This window comes from Elgaria multicarinata, chromosome 2 (genome assembly GCF_023053635.1).
Source record: "Elgaria multicarinata webbii isolate HBS135686 ecotype San Diego chromosome 2, rElgMul1.1.pri, whole genome shotgun sequence".
NCBI lineage: Eukaryota > Metazoa > Chordata > Lepidosauria > Squamata > Anguidae > Elgaria > Elgaria multicarinata.
The window spans coordinates 81,647,487-81,669,731 of record NC_086172.1 but is presented as its reverse complement, the minus strand read 5'-3'; the positions used below and the strand labels follow the sequence as shown (position 1 = coordinate 81,669,731).

Sequence of the window (22,245 nt, the reverse complement as noted above, 5' to 3'; positions counted from 1 at the left end):
TCTCAGAGCTGCACTCTCCTGTTTTCCTCCATTGTGCCATTGCTGGTTCCTCCTTACATGAGATTTTTTCAGCATGGGCATCGCACATTGTAGTATTAACATTTCTACATTGGACCGAGCTAAATGTAACGGGGCAGCCATGTTTATTGGTCATGTATCTGCATGAAGGTGATGGTCTATTTTTAACATCAAAGGGGGCTGACCTATCTCTCCATGGTCTGTCACCCCAGGCACTTTTCTCCCAATCAGACTCACTTTTAGTACTGGATCTGTGGTGGGAGGAAAGTGCCTGGGGTGAGTGAGCCTGAGGTGGTTAAGAGGGTATTGAGTTCAGGCCCTTTCACTGACACTCCCCCTTTGGATATAAAAATCAGACACAGACACACCTATTTTTATGTGAATGGGCACGGATATATAAATAGCCAAACACGGCTGCCGCATCGCATCTTGTTTAGCCCTTACGGTTAGAGCAGTGCTCCTGATCTGGCCTTCCAGAGTTCCCCAGGGGGCCTCACCCCATTTCTCCCCAACCACTGACCATTGGGTGCTTTCCTGGCTTTTGTGTAGTTTTACCTCTCCATTTTAAGAGGTCAAAATGCCTCTCCTAAGGCTTAGAGAATGGCAATAAGAGCTTTAAGCTCCAAAGCACTGGTGATTTTTGTATTTTGGGTCCTACCCCTTCTACCTTTGGCCTGACCCCTTTGCCTTCAGACTCACCCACCACTGGAATGTACACACACACACACACAGAGAGAGCTTCTCCGAAATTGAATTGGGCCCTCAGGCTGAAGGAGGTTTTCCACAGCAGGGTTTGAGGAGTTGGTTCTGACGTGATATGGGAAGATTGAACGAAGATGCATGCCATCGAAGCCATGGGCAGATATGGGAGCACATGGGGGGACAGTGAGGAGAGGAGTGGTGGTAGGAGGAGGTTGCGATTAGCAAAGGTGTGGTTCTTTCAGAAGACTGAGTGGAGTCAGCCTTTGATGTAGGAGGAAAGGCTGGGCAAAGCCGGGGCTGGGAGGTGTCCATGGATGGGCAACAAGACGCTTCTTTGAAGCAGGAGAGCCCTCCTGCCTTCTGACCAGTGTGTGGTTTGTTTCCTCCTCCCTACTAGATCTATCTGTCGTGGAAGAGTGGCCCGGGCGAAGTGAAGCACTGGAAAGACATGATTTCACACCCCCGCCAGGCTGTGGCACAGTGGCACCAGCTGAAGGCTTGAGAGGCAGAAGGCGAGGACTCGCTCTGGGTTTCTGTGCACCAAGTCAACATTTATTGGCCACACTCTCACTACTTTATGCACAACGGCTGCACCCAGGTCTCCTCCAGGGGGGGAAAGCTTGGGGATGACTGCAGGCTAAGGGAGTGAACCTGACACATGTACTAAAAACTCTGGGAAAGCGGTGTCGGTGCCTCATGTGCTGGCTCAGCACAGGGCACCATGAGGAGCATCGTCATTCCCCAACCTCCTGCTTTAGCCTTTCCTTCCGACTCCTTATGTAGAAAGAACGAGAGAGAGAGATTGAGAGAGAGAGAGACCAGAGCAGAGCAGCCCTTCAGCTGAAAGTGGCCTCAGTACTGCTTTGTTTGGGTTCACGGTGTAGCAATGGCACTGGCATGATGGGAAGAGAGGGGTCTGCTACCGCCATATGAGACTTCCTATGAGTTCTTCCAGCCAAAGGCCCATTGGGATGGCACCCTACTCTGCCATGAGAAAGCCAGCCCTCGCCGGTGGCTGCCACAGGCCTAAGAGGAGGGAAGGCAAGGAGATCACTTGCTCTGTTTCAATGAGGTTGTTTTGTTATTTCAATAAAACTTGTAAGAGTAATAAGAATAATATAAATAATAATGCTGGCTAGAACCTTTGTGCTAGCCAGGCCTCTTAGCAAAGTGGGGGGGGGGAGGAGCCACGATGCTCCCGCCGCCCCCCTGGGTGTGTTGTGCGTGCGTGCGCGTGCGTGTTGTAACTCTGCGTGAGGGGCCTTTGTATGTGTGTCTTGTGTTTTCTTTCTCTGAGCCCTGGAGAGACTGTTTCTCCAAAGGGATTTCATGGACAGCCCAGTGGGAACTGATGGATGGCTTATGCCATGTGGGAAAGGAGGAGCAACGGAGGATTCAGAGCTTTGGGTCAGAGGGGAGAGTGAGAGGCAAGGAGGCCATATTCTCTTAGCCACTGGAAGCCATGAAGCACCCAGCTAAAGTGTGTGACCATAGCATTAAGGAACGCCTAACCTTTAATTACCCCCCTTTTGTTTGGCAACAGCAAAGGAGTCATGTCAGGTACGCCTGCATTTTCTTGGGGTAAGCAATTCAAACAGACCTCTGTCAATGTCCAAACAATCATGTCGCATATATGACCTTAAGTCATTTGTCCAACTAAATAACTCCGCCCAGCTCCTGCTGCTCCAGCCAGCCAGCCAGCCAGCCACAAGCACCCTGCCCACTCTGGTCTGATTCCAAAGCCTGCTTTTGTCCAGTCCACTAGGAACAAGCCAACAGACAACTGCACAACTTTTAGCTAATCAGCTTCCCATTTTCTGTTCTCTCCTGCTGCTCTGCTAAGGGACACAAACTTCTGACTAGCAATTCACATCTCCCAAATGGAGGTTGCCCCAAGATTAGCATCCATAATGCAGGAGGATATGATTTTACACTTCCCTAAAGTGGGTATGAGGAATTTGTGTTGCCAAAATAATTCAGTTCTCTAGTTAGAAATCTTGGGTTGTCTGTGCAGTTACTCCAACTTAGATGTCCTTGATCCTGTAATGCTATGCCTCATCTCCTCTGCTTTTTCTTCCTCATTGCCAGTATCAGGGAAAATTAAGAAAAATAGGGTAGTTTTCCCTTGATAGGCAGCCAGGTCTGAGTGGGGAGTGAGGGACACTGAAAGGAAATCCTTGTGTCTGGTCTCATTTCCACTCTTGATCTTTGATACAATCTAACTCTATTTTCCTGCAAGCAGAGAACAAGAATTAATCCACACGATCCTTCTTTATGTATGAAAGTCAACATGACTTTTTTTTTTTAACATTTTGCAAAATGTTGACATACCTAATTTTTTTCAGGATGGTCTACGGTCCCACATCCTGAATCTTTTCAATACCTAGGTACGACCCTGTGGGTCCTACCCTTTGGAACAACAGGGAATAAATTTGCCCCAGCACCTACGTGACAGCCCTTCGAATATTTAAAGATGACTATCATGTCACCTCAATTGTTTCTTCTCCTGGCTAAACATACCCAAATCCTTCAATCTTTCCTCCCAGGATCTTTCTTCACAAGCCTCTCACCATTCTTGGTTGCTTAAATAACACTTCCCCGATACCTCTAAACTGGCAGAGGCTGGCTAGCTGAGGAAGCCCCAGAAAGCTGCAGTTCCCTGTTTCTTTCCACCTACCCAACAGCTGCCGAGTTTCCCCCCAAAGCCTGGAAGCTCCAGAAAACATTCCTTCCTACACATCACTCTATCTGTAAGGCTGGACATACAGTCTACATCAGGGGTGAACAGTAAGTAGCTCATCAGATGTTTCGGACTTCAACTTCCAGCATTCCTGACCATTGGCCATGCTGGCAGGAGTTTCTGGGCATTGAAGTCCAAAACATCTGGAGATCTACCTTCTGCTTGCCCTGGTCTACAAGACCAACCCTACTTTTAGGAAGGAAGAGGCAGGCAGTACAGGATGTTGATTTAGGGGTACCATTAAAAGTCCACAAATTGACAATACTTAAGTTTATTGTCATATTTTTACTATGATGGGGAGTACCATTTGGATTTTCTGCCTCTAGTGCCAAAGTTTCTTAATCCATCTTTAAACACAAGAGCAGCTATTCCTGCTGCCAGGAGAGATTCCTGGTGCAGTTTTTCTGCATATGGACCACTCAGTATTGCACTTCCTCTTCTGATGTGAGGACCACGTAGACTCAGGACTCGGGTGCCCTTTGCCACCCAGATATCATTTTATTTTCTGCTCAGCCTGCCCATGTCATAGACCCTTCACTTGTTTCTGGCATAGCACAAAGCTAGCAGGCATTTGATCTGAATCCCAACGAGAGGTTGAGTTGGGTGATTATTGTTTTTAATCCACAAAATTCCTTTTCTGATGTGTCCTCTGATCCTTGCAGTGATGCTTGGGACTGACTATCACTAACAGCAGCCAAGACAGAGAATAATTTAAAACTGCCTGCTCTCCTAAGAACCATGGCACAAGAGGTAGACCACAGGTAGACCACAGCCAGGAATGTGCAAGCGTGAAAAATACCCACTAGATGGCACTGATGTTCCATTGACACTGCATTTCTGAGAGGCTATACATTGGACCCACTAGGCATATCACTGTCTACAGGACAGAAAGAGAGTTAGAAATAATGGGGAAATGCCCAAGACTATTTTACCAGCACTGCCAGGTTGTGCAGAAATTAGGCATTGTCTAGGTGAGCTGTGGAAGGGTAGTGGAAAGATAGTGGAGTGGATACAGAGAGAATATAGTATAGTGGCACATGCAGTGAGCATTGAAGTGATTTGATAGCAGGATCCCTGGAACTTCCTGGCTATGGGCTAGTAGCAACAGGGTAGGCCAGACCCAAATGTGCAGATAGGGAGAAGGATGAATCCTGACTGCCATGACATTACTGGCTAATTTGGAGCAGAAAGGCTTTGAGTGGGATAACGGAGTTGTCTTTCAACCTTTTTCCAGACAAATCCATCTCAGCCATCCTGATAGGAGTACATATGTTGCCCTAAAACCCAGCAGCATCTGCTGCTCTTCATACCGTTGTCCATCAGTTCACCCTTTAGTCCCCCACTATTCCACCATACACACACCCTGTCCACCTCCTTTTCCCAGCACCCTCATCCTTCCTCCTTTTCTGCCTTTCTTCACAGCACAAGTCAAAAGCTTTGACACACACTCAAGCACACAGCTGCTTCCCTTCCAGAAGAGTGAATGAGTCCTCCAGTTCATAACCCAGAGCATTGCAACTTCCTGCAGGGTTGAATTTCTGGCCTTCCCTGAACCCATGTTCCTAGCCTTCACATTGGCACTGGATACTGCTTTGGCTGAATAAAAGAGATCTTTCCATCTGCAAACATAAGTGAATTGATTATGAAAGTCCCTTCCTCCTCCAAAGCTTTATATGAGTCCAGCAAAACCATTGTACAGAGGAAACCATCATGCACCTCAAAACAGGCCCTTAATCCTGTGGAGCATGGGCCAACCTTCCAGCACTTAAAAACAGGGCACTTAGCTGCTGCTGCTGCTGCTTCCAGGCAGTTAGCCCATGGGTCTGTTCGCTCAAGCTGTTCTTGAGCAGGCTGACTGTCACAACATGTATAATAATTGGGCAGGGTGGGTGGGTTAAGGGTATCTTATTTTGTTGATTGCATCAGCGTGTTACAGTAACTTTTTTTTCTATATGATGTACAGATGCCTAAATGATATTTCTCGCAGGCACATTTTTATACATGTAACAATACATTGCTAAAAATAAAGGAGGCGTGTAGGAATAGACGGAAGGCCCAAAATAGCTGGGGAAAGTTTGGCAAAACAACAGCAACAACACAGAGATCTTGTAGGAAATTTCGAATTGGGCTTTCACTTTTCCCCCCACTATGGCAAAAATAATAATAATTGCATCCTCTCAGCTGGGCAGGCTTTTTAAAAATCAAAGGCCTGATGAAGTTTTTATACATTTATTATTCCATTGTTGCAAGGGGGTAGGGGGAGAGGAGACAGTGAGACATAATTTAGCAACTGACATTTTGTTTAATAGCTTATGTCTTACTGGAGAAATAAAACTAAACCATTGAAATGGGAGGGGCTTGCTTTTTATTTTTGTGCCCCACCTGTATAACTGTCAGCCAATCAGATGCAAATAAATATCAAAACAACAAAGAGGACTTTCATGCCAAAGCAAACTGGGAAATACACAACTTCCTATTGCAGTATTTTAACAGCTCTGTGTTCCAAGACAACGTGATAGCCTTTTCCTCAGCCGGTTCCTAAGCCTGCAGTAAAATCATTGTTAAATTCATAAAGCTCTTTGTTATAAGTATGTCCACTATTTATTAGTGACTTCATCTATTGTTAGTAAATCGTGCCCAATTTGATTTTGAAGCCAGCTTGCATCTTTGTGTTTTGTCAAAATTTACCAAGCGATCCTCAAAACTGCATCAATTGTCTGTGCTATGTTGTTTAGTGTGAGCAAAAGGTTACCTAATCAGAAACCATTATTCCCTCTCTTTGACTGAAACACTAAAATGCTTTCCTTTGGAACGAAATCCTTCTATGTTCTCATGCATGTTTGCAAAACGAAATGTCCTACAATCCACAAAGTACTTAGGAGTTGCTGATATTTTCATGTATACTTAACTTGGCTTGCCCCAAATAGTCACAAATTGCAGGGCTATAAAACTCATAATAACCCGAATTTGGACCTTCTACGTCACCATAAGCTCCCAAACACCATTAACTAGTTCATTCTGACATTACAGATCCTCAGTGACATTACACATTCTGCACTGTGATTATCGCTGGAAAGCATAAGAAAAGCAGCGGAAGCAGAGCACTGACAATTATGGAGGGAGGGCAGGTGCTGTATTAATGGAGGGGAAAGCTACACAGTGGCCATGAGAGCAGACAACATGGGCGGATATCTAGTTTTCCACATCAGAAGAGCTTACTTGTAATTTTAGGCAGGTGAGTAATCCCAAAGTGCTCATCCTTAAATATTGGGTTGGAAGAAACGGTATATCAGGCCTGCACAGCTTGTGATCCACCAAACACAACACAACTCACTCGCCCTGCACTGATTTATCAGATGCATGGGATCCTCTGCCACCTATTTTTGCAGTTCCAGCCAGGCAAATAATACAGGAACTGCAAAAGCAGTCGGTAGGCTTATCAGGCAACTACGTGATGGCTGGTGGGTGGCATTTGGCTGGTTACAAGTAGTGTTGGCCTGGTATAAGCACTCACAGACCCCGAGACCATGTGTAGTCCAATGTTATCTTGGACCATAGTGCCCCTTTTAATGCAAGGATTCCATTTCATAAGAATAGTGGCAAGCTTAGCTTACAACCTCCATGCACTTAGACCAGCTTTCCCCAACGTGGTGCCCCTCAGATATTTTGGACTACAACTCCCATCAGCTTCAGCCAGCATGGCCAAAAGACAGAGGTAAAGGGAGTTGTAGTACAAAACATCAGGTTGGGGAAGGCTCGCTGAGTGAAACCTTCACTCCCAAAATAGGGGCAATAAAACTTGCATCCTTCCAGGACCCTTTTGTTATTATTGTTGTCTTATTTGTTAATGATGAAGCAATGTGAGATCTTTGGATTAAAGAGCAGTAGTAACCTCTAAAGCCATGGCACCCATTCATTCCTATAGCATCAGCCATGACACAACCTCAAAGCAGAATGAACTACAAGTTGTATGCAACAAGAGCATCCCTGTGCCGAGTTCTTCCCTGTAACATGTAGGCACACACACCCATGTTATAGTATCATCATGTGTTTTCCCCCAACCCACCTCACCTCATTGGCTGGCAATAGCAGAGAAACACATCTGAAGACATCACAATGTCCTACACATTATAGCAGAGAGGAAGAGAACGCAGCATGGGGTTGCCATTGCAGGAGGGGGGAATCCTTGCATTACACAAGACATGACATTCCACTTTGAGCTTGCATGTGGTAGGAATTGGAGGGTGCCAGCAGCCAACTCAGTTTGGCTGCTTGTTGTTCTTCTGGAAGTCTATCCTCAATAGGTAGCTAATAAGGCTTCAGGTAAAGTAATGATAGGAATTACACTGAAGAGCTCACCAGTGACTGAAGTCTTCTAAAATGCTGCATAAACTTGTATAGTATAATAAATGTATATATATCATGACAAAGCGCAAGATTTCTAAACCTGGTACAGGAGAGGAAAAGGAATTAAATGTGTTTCCCATTGCCGGCCAATGGCAATGGTGGCACTGATTGGCTGACAACACAGTGGTTTAATGAGTGGTTTGGTAGGGAATTGGGGGGTCACACAAATATATAGGAGGTAAGTGTGTGTGTGTGAGCGTGCATGCGTGCGTGCGTGTATGTGTATTACAGGAAACCTAGCCACCTGGGTTCTCTTTTGGTCTTTGCCACGGAATAACTTTTTGGGCAAGTCCTTGAATCTCTCATCACCTCAGTTTGCCCACCTGTGCAATGGGGATAATAATGCTTCCCTACCTCACAGGGGATGTTGTGAGGCTTACATAATCAGGGCCATGAGTGGGTAAATAAACCTCACTGCAAAAGAAGTCCCGTCCCCCCTTGACTCCATACTGGGGCAAAAGGTTCTTCAGGCTATGTAAAAGTGTCCCTAACTGGTCTCCCAAATGCTAGGATAGCCTTTGATTAAAGGTGCTACTACTGACATGCAAAGTATTATTATCACCACTGACAAACTGGGCCGTTGCTCCAGACAACCTCCCTGTGAAATATCACTACACCCTCACCCACCACCGCTCCTCCAAACCAGAAGTGGTTTCTTTTGTACGGCTGGAATTTTGAGAGTTGTGTGTTCATTTTTAACTCTAGAGCTCTTAGCTGTATCTTGTTCAGGTATCTCTTCTTCTTCATGTGATGATAACCATCTAATGTAGTGTGTGCAAACAGGAAAAAAAAGGTGAAAAAAAACGACTCAACTGTAGATGACTTCTTTACTAGCAGTGAAGGTGGCAGTCCAACTAGACTCTTCCTCCGCCACCTTCTTTCTATTGTGTTTGGAGATGTTTAAACTCATGGAGCAGACATATTTTATAATAAAAAAAAACTGATAAAACACCCACACACACACACACCCCAAAAAAATAAAGATGGGGAAAATGTTACTACTGCTACTATCATTACTACACCAGTGTGATTCTATCATCACTGATATCTACGAAGTAGGAGCATTTTCTCTTCAGAACCATATTTTTGGAGAACCAGGCCCCTTGTTTTGTAGAGGCGGCCCCCTGGTCTAAATAATAAAGGAAAGCAAAATAACGCAACACTTGGCTTTCTCCTTTTGTCACTAAAACACTGTCCTAGCAGTTTTTAAAAGGCAGGGGGAGCTGGGAGGCGGGAGGGGGGACGGCAACATGTCCATTATTATTGTGCTTGCGATGTGGGACTATAGCTGCAAGTGTGAAATGGCCCTATTGGATCATGCCAATAAGGGGACAATTTCCCCAATCTCTATCCCGCTATGAATTCCCATCGCCATTTGTGTCTGTGGGCACTCTTAGAGCTTCTTTAAACGAGCAATTTACACTTGTTGCTGGCCACTCATCATTTTGACGACGTCCTCCTCCTGCACATCTCCTGCTCCTTTTCTCAGTTTTAGCGTCACAAAATGAACCTCGAAAAACCCTACTCTTCTGAGATATGTCGGGTTTGCCGGGATTTGCTGCCATGTGCTGGCTAGGGTGTGCTATAAAATACCCACTAGAGGGTGCTCCCATTGACATGTACAGGTCACGTGGTCGCTGCTCTCTTCTCCATGTAATTCTGCTTGTTTCAAATACAGAAGAGAAACAGGAAGAGAGCACCGGTAAGGAAATGTGATTTCCCCCCATCAGAAAGTCCCCTTACTGTGCCGCTTGCCTCCAAGTACTCACCGAAGAATATCTTGTTTTAGACTAAAATTTAGAGCAACAAGACAGGTGCAAAGACTGGTGCCAGTTTGCACCTGCGTAGACTGAACTAAGTGTACACACAGTGTCCCTTTGCAGTAAAGACCTATAATTTAGAAGGTACCTAAATTCTGGTTCAAAATTAAGCCTGGGTTAGAAGGCGATTCATAGACCAAATGGGGACATTTCCACTTTCAATCTCAGTTTCACATAACCTTTAGAGCCTCCTTGGAAGAGTGGCAGTGATGGTGTCTAGTTCTATGGCCTGTGATACTTCTATCCTGGGGACTGGGGGTGGGACATTCAGCCACTCCAAGATACAATTAGAAGTGTGGCACTGTGCAGCTCTGAACATTTGGGGGGATTGTTGGATCATCTGATATGCCAAGAAACTGCTCCATTTCCTCTATTAGCACCTTCATGACTTGCTCCTAAATGGGAAAAACCATCTTCAATTACATCTGGCTAGTGTTTATCAATCAATATCAGATATCGATGTCATATCAATCAATCAATGTCATATCAATCCCAGATCTCTGGCTTGGTGGGGGAGGGTTGTGCCAAGTTTTCCAGAATCCCAAACCATAATGCTTCCAGCTATTGGGGGAAATTAATTTAGAAGTACATAACCCTTCCATGGTGGTGGCCACACAAGAGGCTTTGCTAAAGCAGCTTGATGATCACAGCCAGTGGTCGGACTGACCTGTTCCCTCCACGACACATCGATCAGGGGGAAAATGTTGCCGTGAAAGCCAACGGAATTCTCCTTCCAGCCACACAAGGGCTAGAACTATGGGATAGGGGAAAGGGAGGGTGCCTAAACTGCACAAATATGTTCTTCCTAGTGAGAAATATTTGATCTCAAACATATCATAAATTTAACCTTGCTGCTGACATCTTGCATTTTGGGTCATTGTGGGCCAGACTGAGCCTTTTCTGATTTAAGTTCTTACTGGAAAGGGGGATGACAGGAGGAACACATTGAAAAGGCAGGATGAGTTACGAAATTATGCTATTTTCTAAGTCATTAACATCGTCCCATGACATGATGTCAAGAACAGCTGATTTCTCTGGAAGGGGTGGTCCTTAACACAATGGTGGATTTCCTATAACCTATGAGAGACTGGAAATGGGGTTAACCAGCCAGAAAAGTAACCCAAACTTTTGTGCTTTATGGAGCACAGGTAGAACACACAGAATAATATGTTAAGAAGAGAAGTGCACCAATTGTTAAAAAAGATGAAAAGCCAGCAGAGGATGACAAGAAAATGATGGTTTATTATGACATCTGAGAGGCACACATTAAGCCAGAGTTAATCTGCACTGACAGCTTTTATGAGAAAAGGTAAAATATCAAGGGAGTCTTCTCCCAAGCAAGGCACAGGTGAATGAAAACTTACTGTTTTCCTGACTGGAAAGGAAAGGCGGTGGCAGCTAGGAAAGAGCCACAGGTAGTTTGTTACTTGCCAGAAATCTCTAGGGAGCTACCAAATGCCCAGCCGGAAATTAAAAGCATCTGCGATTGAAAGGAGAACATGATGGCATGGCTGGGAGTGGGCAATTCAAGCACATTGCAAACGTCCTGCATTTGACATATTCTTGGCTACTGCACAGGTGCTGTGAAGGGAAATATGTGGATTAGAAAGGATCTACGTAGCTCTTCCATTAGTGGGGAAATTACCCTTTAACACAGGGATGGGCAGCTTGTGGCCCTCCAGATGTTTCAGCCTACAACTCCCATGATCCTTCCCCATTGGCTGTGGCAGCTAATCTGATGGGAGTTGTTGGCCAAAACACCTCGAGGGCCACAAGTTGTCCACCCTGCCTAACCCCACACACCTGTTGAGTCTAGCTTGCATTTGATAACTATTTACTCTCCTTCCCTAGTTGGTGATCAAAGAAAATGGGGAGGGGAGAGAGAGAGAGAGAAATGTGCCCAAAAAACAAAGTATCCAGACTAAGGGCAACATCCAATGTGACTAGAACAGGCTTTTGTTCACACAACGGGGCTTGTCATAGAATCATAGAATAGCAGAGTTGGAAGGGGACTAAAAGGCCATCGAGTCCAACCCCCTGCTCAATGCAGGAATCCACCCTAAAGCATCCCTGACAGATGGTTGTCCAGCTGCCTCTTGAAGGCCTCTAGTGTGGGAGAGCCCACATCCTCCCTAGGTAACTGGTTCCATTGTCATACTGCTCTAACAGTCAGGAAGTTTTTCCTGATATCCAGCCGGAATCAGGCTTCTTGTAACTTGAGCCCTTTATTCTGTGTCCAGCACTCTGGGAGGATCGAGAAGAGATCCTGGCCCTCCTCTGTGTGACAACCTTTTAAGTATTTGAAGAGTGCTATCATGTCTCCCCTCAGTCTTCTCTTCTCCAGGCTAAACATGTCCAGTTGTTTCAGCCTCTCTTTATAGGGCTTTGTTTCCAGACTCCTGATCATCCTGGTTGCCCTCCTCTGAACACACTCCAGCTTGTCTGCGTCCTTCTTGAACTGTGGCGCCCAGAACTGGATGCAATATTCTAAATGAGGCCTGACCAGGGCCAAATAGAGAGGAATCAGTACCTCATGTGATTTGGAAGCTATACTTCTATTAATGCAGCCCAAAATAGCATTTGCCTTTCTTGCAGCCATATTGCACTATTGGTTCATATTCAGCTTGTGATCTACAACGATTCCAAGATCCTTCTCATTTGTAGTATTGCTGAGCCAAGTATCCCCCTTCTTGTAACTGTGCATTTGGTTTCTATTTCCTAGATGTAGATGTCCTTCCTCTCTTCCCCCATGCACTTACCCTGTGTGTAGCTCCCGCAATCTTCTCCACAGACTCTCCCAACCCTCTGGAACAGATTTTAGAGGAGTACAAGGGACTGCAGAAGGAGGGAGAATCCATCTGCCAATGGTGTTTGTTCTGCCAGCAGATGGACATCATCTGCAGTTCTACGTACATTTACCTGGGAGTAAGCCCCACTGAAGTGAGTGTGATGTGACACTAAGGAAAAACAGGATTGTGTTGCAAGCAACTTCCAACAAATAGGGGTACTTTCCACGTGTCAGCAAGGCACTGAAGCATCACAGAATCACAGAAAGGAGGAAAAGTAGAAATAGCAAAAGCATGAAGAAATTGCTTCACACAGACTACACATGGACAGAATTGGGCAGATTGATGTCTAAATCACAGGTGACAGGAAACAGCATCCTGATGACAAGTTATTATTTATAGTTGGCATTAAGTATGTTTGAGAATGAGAAACCAACAATTCATATTCAATGCAAATCTCTCAATGGGTCTCATTATGCTCAGATGAGTATGCTTTTTAAATGAATGTTTAAATGCTCAGCTCCTGAATTTCTGCAGTTATGAATAGAAACTATCATAATGTAGCCTCCCTGCCAGGCCTGGAGATCCAATGACAAAAAAGTGGTCTTTAAACCTTTACTTTACAGGGGGTTCCTTGAGCCCCCCCCCCTTTTTTTTTTTTTTTTTCCGAAAGGGGATCTTTAAGGCATCTGCGGGGAGGGGGCAGGTTTACCCCAATTCTTATCAAGAGTGGTTTAGATCTGTAGGCCAATGCCAAGATGTGGTACTTTTCTTCTGCTGAAGATTAGAGAAAACTGCAAAAGCATTCTGATGGAAACATTTCCACTGCTTCCCCCCACCCCATTGCACATGTATGTTCATTAACAGCTCTTTTCACTGCATTAGTTTGCTTGCTATTGCTAGACATTGATTGCAAGGGCAGAAGGCCGTTGCAAGGCCATTGCTCAGGGGTAGAGTTCACGTTTTGCAGGGAGAAGGTTGCAGACTCAATCCTTGGGTCTTTTCAGTTAAAAAGACATCAGATCACATGTCTGGGAAAGATGGCTGCTCAAAAAATAGGAGAGACCAAACTAGTTAAGAGCAGACAATAGCAGCAGATTAGCTAATGATCCAATTCAAGCCAAGCCAACTTTATATGAACTTCAACAAACGCCTATTGCACTGACCAGAATGGAGTTGAAAGAACAGTCTTGCCCCTTGAGGAGTTCTTATGATGGATTATTCTCAACCCGAAGGGTGGTCTATGGGACAGGCTCTATTGCCCCATCTCTTTGGCACTGAGGGAATGGGTGATTAGCTGGAATATGATCAAGAAATTTGAAGGATTTAGCACTTACAAATGTGTTCATATGATTGCAGTAGTGAATTGATGGACTGTATATGTTTACATTCCTTAACATCTTTCTTAAGGCTCCTCATTTGAGATGCACAGGTTGGCATTGTGCCTTGGACCCGAGGAGCAGACAAGACGATTGACTTAAATTACTCTTTTTATTGTGAGAAAATGAAAATGAACAAATTGAAAACTTTATTTACACTTCGCAACCTGCAGTTAATTTCTGCAGCCAGTGATGGGCTCCTGGGAAAAATAACTGATTAATTCCGCACTTTCTGGTGTCTGACACTAACAGTGAGTCTTCCTACACAAGGCATTTATTGTGTGCTCATGATTCCTCACTCACAGTAGTTTCCAGGTGCTTTACACAACATCATTGTCCTTCAGGGCCTCTCCTGTGCTTTGCAACCATTATAGCAGAGGGGTTTTTTCTACAAGGAAAGCCTGGTATTTCTGTGAATGGTGGCTTGAAACCCTTGTATGCTTGCACAATTCTACTATACCACAGTGCCATCTGGTGGTTGTGTAATGGAACATATAGAAAGGCAGAGAAAGAAACCCCCTGGGGAAATAAACACATGTAATCCCACACACAAAGAATCCAGAAGCAAAAGCCTTGGTAAAGTGGGGAGTTAAAAACCTCATGTAGACAACCCATGTGACTTGGAGCAGCTTCCCTTCAAGGATAGATATGTAAGATGACTTTTCTATGACAAAATTTGACTTCTATCATTTGAGGTAGCATTCAAAAACCTTTTTGACCAGATGTAACAGCAGGACACAAAGTGGATCGGATAGGAGCAGAGCAGAGCAAGCCCAACCACCAGATACAATAGCTCTATCATGCCACCTTCAGCAGTCTTAAATGATTACCCATCCTCAGCTGCTATGAATCTCCAAACCTCAGGAGACATACTAGCAAAGGGTTATAGGTCCTTATGGTAACAGACCAACTACCCAATCTCACTTCCAACAGGAGCACAGCTCTACTTTTAAGCTATCCTGCCTTTGAAACCAAGAACTGCAAAAGGCTTATGTTCTTTTCTCTGGTAGCTGGGTACAGATGGTTCAAGTGACTTCAGCAGTGCTTATGCAATCTGAAGAATGCTCCTGTTTATAGTCTTTCCTTGCAAAGAGCTGCCACCACCATTTGGTTTAAATATATTACATTTAACATAGCCAAGATTGCCCAGCTCTCTTTACATTTCAATTTCCTCCCCCAGCCCTTTACTTTTTACAAAAATTGTACATCTCAAAAGGGTTTCTTGGAAGAAGAATTAACAAATGGTGCACAACTCCCTCCTTTCTTTCCATCATCTTGGTAGTTGGTTGCTTTACACAGAGCCCTTCCAGATCATGCTTTTTTCTAGAAGAGGTGTTTTTTCCTGCCGGGCAGCTTTGGGACTGCAGTCAGAAATAGCAGATGGAAACAGATGCATTGATCCTAAAACAAGATACAAATCATATCATGCCAGCGATCAAAGAACATTTCACTTTTTAGTTTACAAGAAATCCGGTGTTGTTGACAACCCCAGATGTTCAAATACACAACCAATTTGTTAAGATTGGTGAGATCTGAATCCGTCAGATGGACAGCAACAAAGTTAGCTATGATATTAAATCAGCCTTCTCAAACCTGATGCCCTCCCGATGTTTCGGACCTCAACTCCCATTAGGTCCAGCCACTATGGCCAATGGTCAGGATTCCAGGAATGCTGGAAAAAGTGCAGAAAAGGGCAACTAAAAGGATCAAGGGGCTGGAGCGTCTCCCCTATGAGGGAATGTTACAATAGCCAGGGCTGTTTAGCTAATGGGAGACATGATAGAGGTGTATAAAATTATGCATGTTGTGGAGAATGTGGATAGGGAGACATTTTTCTCCCTCTCCCATAATACTAGAACTGAAAGGGGTCATCCCATGAAGCTGATTGGTGGGAGATTCAGGACAGATAAAAGGAAGGACTTCTTCACACAGCACATAGTTAAACTATGGAATTCACTCCCATAAGATGTAGTGATGGCCACCAATTTGTATGGTTTTAAAAGGGGGTAGGATACATTCCTAGAGGAGGAGGTGATCAATGGCTACTAGTCCTGATACTAGTCCAATATCAGAGGCTGTAAGCCTGTGTACACCAGTTGCTGGGGAACATAGGTGGGAGGGTGCTGTTGCACCCATGTCTGGCTTGTGACTTTCTGGTTGACAGCTGGTCGGCCACTGTGTGAACAAAATGCTGGCTCTTATGTTCTTAATTTTGGGAATTGTAGTCTAAACATCCCTAACCACGTTGGGGAAGGCCATCTTAAAGCATTTCATTGGGACCTGCATACATAATTAGTTTTCCTGGAATAGATCCCTTAAGAGAAATTCAGTGGGTTTTAGAGTGAGAGTCAGTTATTTTGAAAAATAGGCACAATAGGAGAAGTAAGTTGAACAAACAGTTGTTTGGCCTAGATGATGATGATTTACATCTATATACCACCCCATAGCCAAAGCTCTCTGGGTGATTTACAAAAATTAAAAACAATGAACATTCAATTCTATGATATATTGAAGGCGAGTTAACAATTTTAGGCAAGGTGAGGGGCTCTCGCTTCTCATCTCAAAATGTTATCATTAACCTCAAGAATAGTGAACTGTCAGAATGTCTGCTCTCAAGGTTATTCGAATGACCCCTTAGGCCTATTCAATTTTAATCAAGCAGTGGTAGAAAAATGTATCCTGTTTCACTGACAGAAGAAGACAACAACATTGTCATCAGAGATTACAAGAGCTAGAGATGTCACACCCTTTAAACTATATCTGAGCACACGTGTTTTTAAATCATGAAGCCCTCACTTCAAAGTTGCACCACTCTGTAAAAAGCTGTCAGTGAGGGGGTGTGGCAGGCATGGGTTTTTTAAAAAAGCAGACTTTCCAACTGCACAAACACCCCCTTCACACACCCCACACTAAAATAAGAAAAGGAAAGAGAAGTGCCAAATGAACACCAAGTGTGCTTTGCCCCTTGCTTACACCCTGTATCACTAATGATTTTTCCATAGGCATCAGTAGCTCTTATCTACTGTACAGCGACGATTCATTTATGAATCTGCCTTAGTTCAGTAACAAAGTTACCTATCAGTTCCTGGCACTTCGTCAAACTTGTGCTGCCAAAATCAGTACCTCACCAGCAGTTTTTTTTTCTAGGTTCACAAACAGGATGACAATGTGTCCTGCTATAAAGAGGACAGTCTTCTATTTGAAGGCTTCCTCTCTTTAATTGCCTGTCCAGTCCAAGTCCGATACAAAGTAAAAACAAAATACCCACCAAGGGAGAAGCAGGGATCTTGACGTTGCCCATCTACAATTGGCACCTGGACAGCAGACTGTACTTCTATTTTAAATTACAGTAATTATTTTAAAATGTGCCATCTATCTATATAAATTAGCATATGGAAATATTATGCAAATCTTTGTTCACTTTTTTAATAATCCAAGTCCTCTTTTTTTATGACATGCAAGCGGCCAGTCTAGCCCTGAATGCTTTTAAGCTTCTGCAAGGTTTTTGCATGCTCATGATGTTGTAAATTTCCTATCCCCAATGCAAAGAAAACATAAGGGCAATTTTAATATCTTCCGGCTGTGTTGTTGTTTTGGTAACTGTTGAGTACAGCTGAATCTTCTACAGTTTTCACTAAGACTGCGTGTTATGCACAAGTCAGTTGGTGGTGTCAGTACCAGCGTCAAGGGGAGGCATAGTTGGGCACCTGCCGAGGGCTGACGTCAGAGTCGTTCCTCTTCATATTGCTACCTGTTTGTTCACCTGACCCAGACAACAGTGTTGATGAGAAAAAGGAGCAGTAGATGCCCTTGCCTGCTTACTCACCGGCTCTCTGCTTCTCCAGCAAGCCAGTGGTAGTGAGGAGGAGCAACAGCAATGGGAGACAATAGCAGTGAGAAGATGGACTCACTGAGCGAAGGGGTCTTGCCCAAGGACGTTCAAAAACCCAGCCCCATTAGCCCCTCGTATACCACCACAGGAAATATAAACAGAACCTTCAACAGATTTCACAGGGGAAACCACCATTTTATCACAGAGTGCAAATCCAAGTCACCACAATGATAACTGATCACTTAAGCTTTTTTGTGCAAGGAAGGGTATAGGTTAGGGAAGGGTATACTGAGAGTGCACACACGATGGCTCTCAGGGACAAAGTCTTATTCTTCGCAGAGTTGCCAAATTACAAGAACATTGCTACGATCTTTGCCCGCATCGTCACAACCAGACCGTACCACACCAGCGTTGAGAGGCTCATAAGTGCACGTGTTGTGCTCAAAAGTAAAAGCAGAGCCTGATTCTCTGCGGAAACAGAAAACGTGTATCTGTCCATCCATTATAATATGCCACCATTGGCTGACTGAGATCCCAGGCCAGCTCTATGCATTAGTGGCAGAAGAAGGAACATAGAGAGCGAGCCAGGCCGAAGGCACAAGAACAGGAGCACTTTCGCAGTATTTACAAGGATGCAATGAAGTGTTACCTGCCTGAAGACAATGGTGAAGAGGAGGTTCGAACAAAAAGAACTTGTTTTAATTCGGTCTGGGCATTTTGTTTCAAGTATGGAAACTGAGTGCATTCTACCCTTATATATTTTTCACTACATGCCATCCCTAACATTGCCTGTTGTTTAAGAGCTTAATAAAGACTTACTTTAGTCTAAGTTTCCTATTTTCCAATGGCCACATCTATTAGCTTTCCAGCTGCGATTTTTCTTTCCTAACGGCACACTAGGAAGAAAAAATCCTCAGGTGCCCTGTGATTGTTCCGCACAAGACGGAACTTAGCAAAAGAGGTACATTAGCAGGGATAGGGAGAAAGTGGCTCAGTAAGGCACAGCACAGAATAGGGATATAAGAATGGAAAGGAAACAAGACTAAAAATGCTGGCAATAATTTTAGTGGCATCTGAGGAAGATACTCTGTAATATACACCTAGTTACTGGTGATCATGAAGCAATGCAAGTTTAGCCAGCCACGTCTCCTTCTCTGGCCCTCATAACACACCCGACTCATATCAGAATACCATCAACATAATGTTTTAAGGAGGAAAGGATCACAGAGCCAGTCACCCTGATGGAATCAAGCAAAAGGATGGATATGTCTTAGTAGTAGTAGGAAACTGGCACAGAAATTAACCCCCTCCACCCCCACCCCGGTAAGAGACAGAAAACAGCATACCAAAAAACACTAGTGGTGGTGGTGAGTCTTGCTCAGAAAGAGAGAGAGGAGGTAGTCATGACAAGAGCAAAAATGAGTCACAATGGAACAAGATGCTGAAACTCTAACATGGATTCCTCCTGCCCTGCTACATGAGCTACTTAGCCATGCTAAAATCTAACACAGTGGATTCCAAAGGTTCATGAGCTTGTGAGGAAAAGAGCTCAGCTGCCAAAATAATGCCACACTGAAAAAACAGCAACATTCAAAATCAGGATCCCCAAATATCCACAATTCAATGGAAATGCTACTGCATAAACACCGAAATTGTGCTGCCAACTTCAAATTTGATCATAAGCTTCCCAGGGTTTGTTTTTCATCCTAAGGCCCCACCAGCCAAAGTGGGCATGATTTTGAGAGGCTCATGCTGCTTGAGGGTGGAAAAGAAAGCACCTTCCTCCACAAATAGAAAAAATATTGAATACATTGAATATTTTTAAAAGGAAGTGTGGGGGCTCAAAATCCAGGAAGTATAATTTTATCATTCTCCTATTAAAACATTAAACTCGCAAAGAGAGAGGGTAGCTTGTATCACGCCCCATTCCTGACTTGTAATTCTTGAATGTGAGGCACAGGCAAGTGCTGGTGAAGGGAGTTCAAAGCCCTGTTATTGTCACAGAATTAAGACAGCTTCATTGATCAGAGAGCATCAAGCAGAAGGTAACAGCACCAGTGGTCCACAGGGTGAAACACAAATGTACTTTTATCTAGCAGTCGCGTCAATATTTGTAGATAAAAGGAAGTGTCAGAATAAGCCTTGAAAAATAGCTCACAAATAGGCCTTCCCCCAAAATATCCCATCCTACCACTCTCAGAAGTACACAAAGGTTCTCTGCTTGCTCATCACAACATATCCTGCGACACGAATTCGCACACACTGCTAACCCAAGCACAAAACTCTACATTCCCATACAACATCCATCCATCATTTTGTTGCCACCAAAACAATGCTAGTTTGCATAATCCACATGCTAACGTTGGAGCTCTTTTGTGGATCATTTGGAATTGCCAGAATTGCCAAGAGTGGTCTTTTAAGGCAATGGACTTAATCCACAGCAATTCGAAAGAGACCATCAAGCTCATTCAGGATACTGTAATAACAATATGAAATAAGTGATAAGAGCCCTTTCAAACGTTCAAAGGCCTTTGCATTATTTTTATTTACCTATATTTTACTGGGTTGGATGCAAATTAAGAGTACTTCCAGACAAGGCTTTTATAGTGCAATCACACTGCTTCATTCATGGAATTTGACCAGGAATTCAGGCATCATCATCTTCCATTTGTAACCCTTCTGTGTCTTCCAACTGCTTCCTAGTCTTATTTCTTTCCACAGAAAATGGAATAGCTGAATAATGCCTTTTGATTGTTAGTACTAGGAGCCCTCCATCAGGAAGCATCCTAAGTTAGTGGAACTTAAATCCCATTGATTTTTTCTCTCTCTTAAGAACATAAATTACATAAGCAAAATACATTTTGTTTCAATCCACATAACTCTCACACAGGTGTAAACTGATTGAAATTAAATCTAGACATGATACAATGGAAGTAATGATTAGCAAGCCTTGTGATTGTGAAGAAACTTGGACTGCCACAACTGATAGTGTTCAGCACCTCGCTTACTTACAGCCTTAAGGACACTCCTGGGGGTTCATTTCTCCAAATCTAAATGCTCAGGGTGCAGCATTGAGTGATTTCTCTGAGCTCTATCGTAACCTTTTCCTTTAGGCTCAGGCTATCATTTCTACTTCACAGCTTTCAGGTGAGGCTGCTGCAGTGTGGGTCAGCCCCCAATAGCATGAGGGAAGCTTCAACCAATACAAAACACCACAGCCCACCTTCGGATGGGGATGAGTCAGTGGCAGCGCATGACATTCCAGCATCGGCACTAGCTCCCTATTGCCTTTCCAGCTATATTTAGGCTGCAATGTTACACACACTTTTCTGGGTGTCAGCCCCATTGAACTCAACGGGACTCATTTCTGAGTAGAAATGTATAGGATTGCCCTATTAATGTGTTGGTTAGGATTTACAAAACCCAATATACTGATCAACAAGCTCCTCCGTCCCTTTGTTTCATCATGACCTCGAAGGTTGTTCAGGAGCACCCTCTTACATTTGCCAGCCGAGCACTAGTTGGAACTGTAAGCGCAGAGAGGTGTCCCTGGGGGTAGCTCCTCGATGGTGGAACACCCTTCCCCTGAAGACCCGCCAAAGTCTGCGTGACCATCCCCTTAAAGCAGTGCAAGTCATTTCTATCTCGCTTGGCTTTTGGTGGCCAGAAACAGTGCAGGGCAAGGGTGGTTTTTAAAACTATAATGGGATTAACGCATGAGTGGAGAACCCTTCTCAGCCTGAGAGCTGAATTCAATTTTGGAGAACCCCTCAGGGGGCTGCATTCCAGCGGTGGGTGGGGCCAAAGGCAAAAGAAATAGGGTAAAAAATATGTTCAAACCCACAAAGGATACCAGCATATTGTAGCTTACTGTTCTTACTGGCAGTAACTAAGCCTAAGGAAACACACCACCACCTTTTAGAATTGTGTGTGTGTGTGTGTGCAAATGCTGGGAAAACAGTAAACAATTAGTGATTCAGGAAGGGGGTTGGGCCATCTGGGGAACACGGGGAGGGCCAGATTGGGACTCCAGGAGGGAGTCCCAATTCTGTGGCCTGAGGTTGTTTAACTATTTTTTTGTAGTTACATGCTTCAAGGGCTGCTTTTACACCAATTATTCTGGAATTGCCAGTCTTCATTCATTCACTCACTTTTACCGAGATTCCAGATGATAATGCCAAACCATTACATTCCTGTTTACTCTGCTGTTTTCCTATCTTTTTTCAGATCTAGTTTGTGGGATTTTCTTCAATTAAAAAAGGATTATTATTATTTTTTAAAAAATGGCTTTCTCTGCAGACCGGCAAATATTGTTAAGGCTTTTCAAGGCTAAGGTGCCTTTAATTAGAAGGCACGTTCCTTGCAGCTTTTGCCTCTAATTGCTTCCGGTTCAGTGTGGCCAGGGCACTACTGATTAATTGCCCTTTAATTAGTCAGCTCCTTTCCCCCACCAGGAGGCACTTTAAATACTTTTTTCCTCGCATTAAAAGTTTTTTTAAAAAATTGAGAAGTAACACTATTCCACAATATTTTTATATAAAGAAACAATTAATGGGAGAAA

General features: G+C 44.0%; 1 protein-coding gene across 4 annotated transcripts in view; it reads left to right on the top strand.

Moving 5' to 3' along the window:
- The window catches only part of SYT7 (synaptotagmin 7), a 271,828-nt gene extending 269,723 nt beyond the window's left edge, over positions 1 to 2,105 (top strand). For all 4 annotated transcript variants that reach the window (XM_063117019.1, XM_063117018.1, XM_063117016.1 and 1 more), the window contains one exon: positions 1,118 to 2,105. In XM_063117019.1, coding sequence (XP_062973089.1) covers positions 1,118 to 1,222 — 105 coding nt within the window. In that variant the 3' untranslated portion in view covers positions 1,223 to 2,105. The remainder of the gene's footprint in view (positions 1 to 1,117) is intronic.
- Positions 2,106 to 22,245: the final 20,140 nt, after the last annotated feature.